The sequence below is a fragment of the Meles meles genome, chromosome 21 (assembly GCF_922984935.1).
Source record: "Meles meles chromosome 21, mMelMel3.1 paternal haplotype, whole genome shotgun sequence".
NCBI lineage: Eukaryota > Metazoa > Chordata > Mammalia > Carnivora > Mustelidae > Meles > Meles meles.
Window position 1 is genome coordinate 41701336 of NC_060086.1, and position 11513 is coordinate 41712848.

Here is an 11513-nt window from a genome sequence, read left to right on the forward strand (position 1 = left end):
AGGCCCTAGAAAACAAGAGTTCTATTTATGGAACACAAATGTTCAAACTCTTGGACCTCTCAAGTATTTGTTGCTTTGGAAGCACCCTTGGTGCTTGTGTAAAGGGGAAGCAAGGAAGAGGAGTTCAAGTTGCTTCCCCTTCTGCCTCCTTAAGGTTTTCTTTTTTCTTTTTTTTTTTTTTAACTTCCTCTTCCCTTGTTGAAGAGACTTTAAAAACAAAACAATTTTATGGACTTTATATTGTAATTCTTAATTGCTCTAGCTATTAAAGCTAGTAGTGAGAACAGAAGGCAAAGGGGTCTTGGAGAGGCCTCATCCCTTTCTCCATCTGAGACAATGTTCCCAAAGATGCCACAGCTGTTTGTCTTCTTGAAAGCAGAGAAACCCACACCACGTTAAGAAATTTTCAGTTGTGACCTTTCAGAATTTGAAAGGGATTCTTTCACAGTGTGTTGTCTAGACTAAAATCAAGGAAATCAGGGACCAGACTGGTAACTGGACCTCCAAGGGGCTCGTGACATGGTGGGGGCACAGTAGAGGCAAGGATGAGACACAGTAACCCTAGCCCTCCTGCACATGCAGTCAATCTTCACAATCTTGAAGAAAGGTACAAAGGACACTCCAGGAAACTATGATCTTTAATTCTGAAATGAGTACTAGTCCTGAAATCCTCTCTCATTTCTAGCCTAGTGATCTGGGCAGAATAAGTCTGACCCCTGCTGTCTTGGTCCATTAGGGCTACTGTAATTATTACAGCTTAGGTAGATAATAAACAACAGAAATGTCTCCCTTTTTAAAAGGTTCTATTTTGGGCGCCTGGGTGGCTCAGTGGGTTAAGGCTCTGCCTTCAGCTCGGGTCATGATCTTAGCATCCTGGGATCGAGTCCCGCATCAGGCTCTCTGCTCAGCAGGGAGACTGCTTCCCCCTCTCTCTCTCTGCCTGCCTCTCTGCCTACTTGTAATCTCTGTCAAATAGATAAATAAAATCTTAAAAAAAAAAAAAAAAGAAGGGGCACCTGGGTGGCTCAGTGGGTTAAGCCTCTTGCCTTTGGCTTAGGTCATGATCTCAGGGTCCTGGGATTAAGCCCCGAATCAGGCTCTCTGCTCAGCAGGGAGCCTGCTTTCCCCTACCCTTCTGCCTGCCTCTCTGCCTATTCGTGATCTCTCTTTCTCTCTCTGTCAAATAAATAAAACCTTTAAAAAAAGGTTTTATCTTAAGTAATCTCTATGCCGAATGTGGGGCTCAAACTCACAACCCTGAGATCAAGAGTCACATGCTCCATCGACTGAGCCCATCAGGCACCTCAGAAATTATTTCTCATACCTCTGGAGGCTATGAGAAATCAGGGTGCCAGTATGGTCAGGTGGGTGCCCTCTTCTGGGTTTCAGATTGCCAACCTTTGTGTCCTCACATGGTGGAAGGGACTTGGGAGCTCTGTAGGTCTTGTATACAAGAGCATCACTCCCATTAATGGGGCACAAACATGCAGATCATAGCACCTGGGTACAATGTATGTATGTATGTGGTTTGGGCAGCAAGATTTTCTAAAGCTCCGCAAATGATTCTTTTTTTTTTTTAAGATTTTTTAATTTATTCATCTGAGAGAGAGGGGGAGAAAGGAAGTATGCACAAGAAGGGGGAGCAGCAGAGGGAGAGGGAGAAGCAGGCTCCCCACTGAGCAGGGATCCTGATGCGGGGTCAATCGCAGGACCTAAGATCATGACCTGAGCTGAAGGCAGTCGCTTAATCAACTGAGTCACCCAGGCACCACCTCCCTAGATGATTCTTATGTACAACCGGAGACGAGAACCACTGAGCTAAACATTAATTTGCAGAATGGCCTACGAAACTTGGAAGGAAGCAACGGGCCTCCAGGATCTCCAAAGAGACTACCTTTGCAATGACTGCTGAGAGAAATGAAAGAGGTAGGTGTGCTCTGCTGGAATGAAGGTCACTATAAATCAAAAGTCAGGTTGAATTTCCTGTAATAAGTCTTTATTTTTAACATTAGATTAAGTGTGGTAGGTCAAAAACAGCCACAAATTCCTTATTACTTGAGAGGGGGTTCCTAGACCTACCTTAGTGACATGCTTAGGCAACAGAATGAAATGGAAGTGACTTTCTGGGACTACCTAAGAAGTCTTAAAGCTACTTCCAGAGGCTTCCTGGAGAGCTACAGCTGGGAACACCAGCTGCCATTTAAGAAGGCTGATTATTTTGAGACTGCCATGCTTCGAGGAAGCCCAAGCTATGTCCAGAGACAGAAATGGATGTGCAGCAAACTCTCGCTGCTCCAGCCAGCCCAGCCCAGGCACACCACATACAAGGGAAGAAGTCATGTGGATATTCCAGTCCCAGCAGAATAAGGGGGAGAAGAAACAAGCAGTCACCTGCAGAGAGCCAGCACCGAGGCCCCAGACCCATAACCCCAGTCAATCACAGCCATTCATTCCAGCCATCTCCAGACATAGGAGCCACCCCAGGTAGAGCTCAGTCATGCGGCAGACATGAGTTGTCCCTCCTGTGTGCTGCTCAAAATCCTGACCACAAAATCATGAGAATAAAAACATTTTTATACCACGAGCTTCTGAGGTGTTTTTATGTAACAACAGTAATGCATGAATAGTCACTGTACAAGAGTCAAAGAATAAAGATGTATACAAAGAAAATGAGGAAACTTTTCACCACCTCCTTTTTTCGGTTCTGCTCATTTTTATAGGTAACAGTGGGCTGTACATTCTGTCAGTCTCCTTCTGCTGTGTTCACGTATGTGTATTTATTATGTGCACATGTTTTCCCAATTTGCCTGTTAATAACAGGGTGCCTGGCTCCACGTGAACAGGGCTTTCTTACTCTGAGCAGATGCACAGTATGCCAGAGTACGGGTACGGCGCCACTGTACCTACTACCTCCTCTACTGATGGACATTTTAGGTTGTTTCCAGTTCTTGGTTTAATAAGCAATTCTGCAATGAACATCCTGTCATGCAACTTTGTATACACGCAATAATTGTTTTAGGGTACTCCCCGAAATAGAATAATTGAATCAAGGGGAATGTGTATTTTTTTAGGGTTATGGCATGGTAAAATACACATAACCTAAAATTTACCATTTTAACAATTGTTAAGTGTACGATTCAGTGGGTCACCACCACCCATCCCCAGAACTTTTTTCATCAGCCTAGGCTGAAATTCTAACCACCAAGTAACTCTCCATTACCCTCCATCCCCAGCCTGTTGAACAAGATTCTACCTTCTGTCTCTGGACTTGGCTATTCCAGCTACGTCATATAGGTACAATCAAGGCTGAAAAAGCGGACAGGTCCGTCGCTCGGCCAGTGTCACACAATGTTCACTGTAGGCACAGTACTCTCGCTGCGAACACACACACACAGTGCCCAGTATACGTTAGCTTCAAGCATGAGCGTCACCCATGGCCGTTCCAAGGCTATGGTTTTTGGTCTTTTGATCCCCACAACTACATCAACCTTGGAAAATGTTTTCTGTGGTCTTTGATGTCTGATTTTAGCTTTGACTTGTACAGTTGTTTTCTCCTAACTACTTCCTGCAGCACGAACCGTTTCCAACTGCTGGCTTTTGCAGATTGTCCTTGGAGATGCGGGATGGGAGAGGGGTATACACTGTGCTTTCACAGGCAGCCCTAGAGACCACGTGGGAGGGCCCTCTACAGGACGCAGGGAAAGTGCCCCCTGAATTGGGCAGGGATGCAGGGCTAGGTACTGTTCTGTGTGAAGGCTCTTGTGCAAATACTCAGGTCTTCCTGGGCAAATGGCCTTTTAGTCATTTCAGCTTATCTCAATCACAGTTTTTAAATTATAGCTTCTGCTCTGTAACTTCAAGGGAGTCAGGGCACAGGACCTTACGCTTTCCCTTGGCGTCTGCATTAATCTGATGCCTGCTCTGTGTGTGCATGTATGTCTGGGTATTTAACTCTAAAGGCAGGTCTGTGCTGTTTCTCCAGTATTGGCAAACCTCACACACTGTTTGAAAATCTCACACACGTGTTTCTCCACTGGCACAGTCCGCTTTTTCAACCATTCTCCTAATCCTCTGCACTGCAGTGAAAAATATTCCAGTATATGAGGTTTCATTTAAGTTTTTGTTATAAAAAATAATGAGGAAGGGTGCCTGGCTGGCTCAGTTGGTAGAGCATGTGACTCTCAACCTCAGGGTGGTGAGTTTGAGCCCCATGTGGGTCATGGAGCCTACATACTTACATAAACAAACAAATTAATGAGCAACACATGAAAGTCTTCTTCTAACATTAGCTTGCGATATTTTGTTTTGCCTTATTATTTTACACTTAGAATATATTCAGGGACAATATTTCATGTGTCATAAAATGTTTAAATTGCTCACTGAAGAACACAAAAACGTATAAAGGACACAACGTGAAAAGCACAACCTCTATCCCTAATTCTACTCTCTACAGGTTGCCATGTTATTTTTTGTCCCCCCCTTCAGATATTTAAGTTTTTAAAAAATATTTTTCCTGTTATTTACAAACATGGGATTATATTGTAAACATGCTTTTTTCTCCTTACATATTGACCATCTCCTCACATTAGCATACAAAAACCCACTGCACATTTTCACCGGATGCGGTACAGTTCGTAGAATAGTTTTACCAAAATTTCCTCAGCCGGTCACCTGGTGATAGTCATTTAAGTCGTTTACAGTTTCTAACTAATTGGCAAGAGTGGTAGGCAAGGGATCCTTCCACAAGGGTGACAAGGATTTGGGTAAGAAGGTGCCCCTCCCACTACCATGGAGATGAATATAGTCTGGTTATGCTTACCTGAGACTAGAAAGTAGTCTTGATGGGAAGGACTTAAACAGAATGTTGGGACTAGAAATACAGAAAGGCCGTCTGGCTGGGTGTTCCCGCCCAACTCCGCCCTCTGGATCAAAGGAAATCTTCCTTTAAGGTGAAATATGTGAAACAATTAAAAAGTACCGGCGGCTTTGACGGACGGGAGGGTCCCTGCCTAGAGCTCCGTGCCCCATTCCGCCAGGCGGACTTCAGAAGTCATAAATCCCCTGAAATAACACACGAAACTGCGGGTCCATATGCTTTTTTTCCTGAACAAAACCATTATCTCCACTGCCCACAGCATTTCCCTGGATTTTTCAAAAATCAATCGCGATAGAGAGAAATTTAAGAATAGGTACCCTAGGGTTCCTGGTGTTTGAAACCGACAAGATGACAGTGCCGGCGTTGGGCTGAACGGATTCCTTTCACTGCTCTCGGCGCGAGGAGACCACCCCACCCCTGCACCCCCGCGAGCCAGGAGACACGCGCTCTAGGGCAGGGGTGCCGCCTGACCCGCCTGTCTTCGCCCCCGCACAGCAGCAGGTGCACAGCAGGACTCGCTAGATACTTGCCGGAAACACGACTGAACGCGGTCTAGGGGCTCTTAAAGGGTGAAGGGTTGTGGGCATCCGCGCCCCGCCAACCCCAGGCAGCTGGTGGCCGCATCGACTGCACATCCTGGCGTAGTGCCCAGGATACCAGAGGCGACCGCCACCCCTCCTCCGCGCCGGGCGCTGGCCGCTCTGTGGAGACACAGCCTTAGGACCCTGGGGTTTCCGACCCGGATCACCGCGCCCCGCTCAGGCGCCCCCTGAGAGACATAGGCCCGGCTGAGCCCGCCCACTCACCCTCCGATTGGCTCCACTTACTCCCGGGGCCCCCTGGGAGATGTAGTTTTGGACGTCGTCCTCGGACGCACCAGTGCGGCGTCCCGGGAGCCCGCCTCCTGGCGCGCGGTTCCTCCCGGGGCTCTCCCTGTTTCCCGCAGAGCCCGCGGGGCCCCGGAGTCAGCGTGCCGGCTGATCTCGCCCCCAGTGCCTGCCAGCCTACCTGTCGGGGCTCGGCGCTGACACTTCCCTTTTAGCTTCAGGCCACGCTTCCCGCAGACAAACCCCCTCCAGCTTCCCCTACGAGGTTGGAGTCGCTTTCCCTACAAGGGACTGCCCCAGGGGAGTTGCTGCCGGGCGTGAGACCCGCGGAGGGGTTCTTCCTGCCCCCACGCGCGGAAGCAAGCGCGGCAGCAGGGAACGCGCGCTGTGGGCGGAGGGGACTCAGAGGTCACGGCTGTGCGGAGTCGGGGATCACCTGTCCCGCCCTCGGACGTCGCCCACGACTAAGCCGGGCGCTGCGCCGGGCTCTGGAGCATCAAAGGACCTAGCTGACGCTGACCCACGGAGCCAGGCTCATTTGCATTCATTACCTCATTGAAATTCCCAAACCGCCCATTTGACAGGAAACAAACTCAGAGATACCGAGTAACTGGCCCAGGCCACACGCCCCAGATCTTAGGAGTCCCGTTCCCCCCCCCCCCCCCCCACTACTAGTAGGCATGACCCAAGCACCCAGGGCAGCTCTGGGACTGGTTACGACGGGGAGGTGGGAGTGGGAGACGAACCGAACCTCAAGGGTGCAAGGCAAGGGAGAGCAGTTGCCTTTCCAGGCACCTGGGTTCTTCTTCGCTAACCTGTAAGCCTTTGGCGGTCAGGGACTATCCTCACAGCCAGCCTCCTAAAAGGGTCCCTAGAAATACTGGTAAAACAAAAATTTTGTTTTGTTTCAAAACAAAATTTAAACAAAACGTTTAAATACATTAAAAAATTAGAGTAAAATGAACACTCACTTATCCTCCATCTAGATTTAACAATCCGAATAAATAATGTGTATAGCACTTTAGAGCACATAAAGCTGCTTGCTTGGCGTTACCATATTGCAGATGAAACTCTCACTGGCGAACCAATCCAGGAACTATTCCAGCCCCACTGCTGTACAACCTCCACAGTCAAGGCCACCTAAGAAGCTGCCTTTCTCTCCGTTTCCATCCTGCTCAGGAGGTTGGAGGCTGCACCAGAACTTGGTTCACTCTCAGGAAGCACAGTTACAAGTATGTTTCTCAATGGGAGGTTCATTGCCTGGAACTTCATGTTGAAATCGAGACATTAGCCTCTCAAAAGTCTCATATTTCTCCCTTAAAATTCAATATACTGGAGAGTGAGGAAGAGTTTGGGCCACAGTGGGATCCATCATTTCCAGCTCTGGATTAACACAGGAACTCTTCCATGATCTTGCCTAAGACTCTCGATAACTGACATGTACTATATTTAAATACCACACACCTTTTATCATGATGGTTGTGGGGACAGCATTGATATCCCCTTCGAGGCTAAGCTAATTATAAAATAGTTTTTTAAAACTACTTTTTCTTTTATAAAAGTAATACATATTGACTTAAAACATCTCAAAAAGAAGCATAAACGAATGTGTTAGAAAGTGAAATTCTGGAGTAAGAAAGATGGAGTACAAAAGATGAAACCCAGATGTCCGGGCTGTGCGTTGCTTAGGATAAGAGCAGAGGGTGAGGTCTCTGCTTGCACCAGTGCAATGGGTTGAGGTTTGTCGTGTTGTTCTCAAATAATGGCGCACATACAGTCACGGAGGCACAAGACAGATTTCATAGACACTCTACTAGAACTGTTCGGACATTTAAAAGGCATCCTGAGAGCTCTAATTGTCTTTTCACATCTCATTTTAAAAAACTACGGGAACCTCAAAAACTGGAACCTCTTTCAGCTCCTCTTGACCTAGAAATGCCACGACCTTATACTTCCATGCCTCGGAGCGACTAGGTGGCTCAGTGGAGCGACTGTCTCTTGGTTTCAGCTAAGGTCATCATCTCGCCGTTGTGAGATCAAGCCCAGTGTGGGGCACCGAGCTCAGAGGGGAGTCTGTTTAAGATTCTCTCTCTCTGCTCATTCTGTGCCTCTTCCCCCCAAACTCTGCTTGCATGCTCTCTCTTTAAAAAAAAAAAAAAAAAAAAGGCAAGTCCATGCCTCAGAATTTCTCCCTGTTGTGAAAGGTTATCACTGCAATTGCAAAATATCCTGCTTTGGACTGGAAAGCCCCAGTTCCTGCCCAATTCTGCTCTTGGTGTGTTAGTCTCTGCTTAAAGGAGTTTCCTGGTCAGTCAGGACAGGGTCAGGGACCCCAGGCACACGAAGGACCCTGCGGTTGTTGCACAACTTCAGTTCTGTCTCAGGAGTGGGAGGCTCCCTGTGCGGTGACTGTGTTACTGCCTTCTGAAATCTTGCGCAGGTCTTGATCCCAGAGACGCTCAGTCAACACGCTTCTAGCCCAACCTGAGAATGCCATATACAACATCTGCACCATAAATATTCATGCATTTGGGTCCATCCATTTTTTAGGGAGTATGCTGGATCCAGAAAACTGGGTGCTGTCAGCAATTAAACCAAAAAGACTGAGTCCTCTGCAAAATATGAAGAATGTGGACAAAGGGGACAGTATGATACATTCAACCAAGAAGACCGCATCAAAGCCTTGGTCACACACAGGCGGGTCAGACACAGTGCTGTCTGTTCTGCCAGGCATCTGAATGTTGTAAATGACCTGTGGGAGTGGTCAGAAGAGCCCATTGTGAGTTTCACTGGGCAGCTGGAAAAGCGACATCTGTGGTTAGTGAGGAATGGTAAAATAATATTATTATCATGCACGGAGACAATACTGCAAAGTGGTTAAGAGCGAGTTTGAATCCTGGCTCAGTCACTGAGCAAGTCACTAAACCACTAATCCCGGCCTAGAGACAATGATGAACCATGAATCCTGCCCTGAAGGCATGCTGCGGAGATTTTAGAAGATACTGGACACAAATCAAGGCTTTCCTGGCAGAGACTAACCATCATTGTTACCGACAAAACATCTGTAAGCCAAAAACTTCATGAGAAATTCAGAAAGCTTAAACCAGGTCATGCAAATGATACCAGCTAAGTGACAGAAACATCACCATTTTGCAAGGACCACTGGAGCAACTGATTGAGGAAAGGATCATCCACGAATGCTCAGATCATGGGGTAAAAGACTGGAGGAGAACCAGACGTTTCCACATCCTCAGGTTAGTTATGAATTACAAAGAAAAAAAATGCCCTTTTACAATGGAGACATCTTGAGCAGCTGAATGTACCTTCAGTCTATAATGAGGAAATGATGCACAGATCTAAATTAAGGGACATTCTGCTTGGAAAAGACTTTGCAAAAACACTGACAGAATTTATTTTTTTTCTGTTATACTGAAAAGAAATAAAAAAAAGAAAAGGTAACAAACTGAAGAAAAAAGAATTTATTTTTTTAATAAAGATTTATTTATTTATTTGACAGAGAGAGATTACAAGTAGGCAGAGAGGCAGGCAGAGAGAGAGAGGAGGAAGCAGGCTCCCTGCTGAGCAGAGAGCCCGATGCGGTGCTCGATCCCAGGACCCTGGGATCATGACCCGCGCCGAAGGCAGAGGTTTAACCCACTGAACCACCAGGTGCCGCTAAAATGATAGGATTTTTTAAAAAAGATTTTATTTATTCATTTGACAGACAGAGATACAAGTAGGCAGAGAGCAGGCAGAGAGAAAGGGGGAAACAGGCTCCTTGCTGAGCAGAGAGCCCGATACAGGGCTCGGACCCAGGACCCTGGGATCATGACCTGAGCCGAAGGCAGTGGCTTTAACCCACTGAGCCACCCGGGCGCCCCAACACTGACAAAATTTTAAAAGGTAGGGAAGTGGGAAGTGTTCTAGCAGAAGCAGACTTTAGAGATGGGACAACTAAAAGCAGTGCAGGATCTCTGATTGGACCCTGGGTTGAGGGGAAAAAAAACCTGTCAAGGACATTATTAGGGCAATTGGAGAAATTTGATTATGGGCTCCTCATAGTGTTATAATGATGTTAATTTTCCTGAGTATGATAACTGTATTCTGATTATTTATTTTTTTTTAAGATTTTTATTTATTTGACAGAAAGAGACACAGGGAGAGAGGAACACAAGCAGGGGGAGTAGGAGAAGCAGCAGCAGGCTCCCCACTGAGCAGGGAGCCAATGCGGGGCTTAATCCCAGGACCCTGGGATCATGACCTGAGCCGAAGGCAGAGGCTTAACAACTGAGCCACCCAGGTGCCCCTGTATTCTGATTATTTAAAATAATATCCTTGGGTGGCTCAGTGGGTTGAGCCTCTTCCTTCGGCTCAGGTCATGGTCTCAGGGTCCTGGGATCGAGACCCGCTTCGCACTCTCCGCTCAGCGGGGAGCCTGCTTCCCCCTCTCTCTGCCTGCCTCTCTGCCTACTTGTGATCTCTGTCTGTCAAATGAATAAATAAAACCTTTAAAATAATATCCTTGTATCCTTGTTCATTGTACTTAGGGTATGTAGGGCATTTGGAGTGATAGCTGATAATGTTTTCAATTCATTACCAGATGGTTCAGAGAGGGAAAAATGAAGTGTATGCACGTGTGTATATGAGAGAGAGAATCACTAAGTACTGTAAAATGTAAGCAGCTGGTGAATCTAGGTAACTTTTCTAAGTTTAAAATTTTTCAAAACAAGCTTTGCGCAGTGGCAGTATCGTAGCCAATGAGGTTTATCCGAGGCGCGATTATTGCTAATTGAAAATTTTTCAAAACAAACAGTTGGGGGTAAAACTCAGGGTATGCAGAAAGACAGAAGCAGTTAACTGTCGAAGTCCGCTCACTGCACATCCGACTTCTACTAACCCCGGAGTGACTTCTGGAGCCCCTCACTGGGACGTGAGCTCCAAAGGACACCTGTGTCTTTTTATCCTTGTTTCTCCACATCCTGGCATGGTGTCCAAAATATTTGTTCAGGGGCACCGGCTGGCTCAGTCAGTAGAGCATGTGACCCTTGTTCTCGGGGCTCTCATTCAAGCCTCACACGGGGCACAGAGCTTACTTAAAAACAACAACAACAAACCTGTTCGGTAAGAGTGTATGGACAAGCACCATCGCTCATGGGTACACCCTGGGGAAGCCAAGGCAGAGCAGAGAACAAACAAATCAGGATGACAGTCCCACGCATGCTGCTTTGAGGCTTCATGATGCCGAAAGTACCAGACAACTAGAACTACATCAACCGCAGTGACACCAGCGTTGTGTCCCGGCAGTGTCCTTCTGGCTTCACCTCCTTGCGGGCCGGGAAGGACAAAACTCGCAGGGCTGCATTTCCCCCGCTCCTCCCACCATTCGCTTTGGAGGGCCAATAAAATCCAAGAGTCTGGAGGAGAACTGGCCAGACAGACCGACCCCCATCGTGGTCCTCAGCAGCGTGGGACCAGTGGCTTTGTTCCTGCTTCCCCTCCCCCACATCGCCGATCGCCTGCCCAGGATCAAGACTCTGGAATCCAGCCCCAGCTCCTCCTTCACATACTCACCTGCAATTCTGTAGGGCAGAATGCGAAGGTGACGGCTGGGGCGCGGGTAGACCATGTGGCTGACCTTGAGCCCTCCCAGCTGTAAAAGGCTCCAGATCTGTGAGAAAGAGAACGCACGTGTCACCACCGGGAACAAACAAATGATGACACTGGTCGCTCAGTTCCTCCACTGTGCGGAGCATTTCCTGTGCCTTTTCCGCTATTTCACAAGCGGCTTCTTTTTACCCACCCTCTGGGTT

At 47.4% G+C, this 11513-nt stretch overlaps 1 protein-coding gene and 1 pseudogene across 1 annotated transcript in view; one reads left to right on the forward strand and one right to left on the reverse strand.

The window, feature by feature from the left end:
- The window catches only part of LOC123933626 (collagen alpha-1(III) chain-like), a 34846-nt gene that overhangs the window by 5830 nt on the left and 17503 nt on the right, over positions 1 to 11513 (reverse strand). The window contains exon 2 of the mRNA XM_045992963.1: positions 11275 to 11371. Coding sequence (XP_045848919.1) covers positions 11275 to 11371 — 97 coding nt within the window. The remainder of the gene's footprint in view (positions 1 to 11274; positions 11372 to 11513) is intronic.
- LOC123934289 lies at positions 10432 to 10632 on the forward strand (annotated as a pseudogene).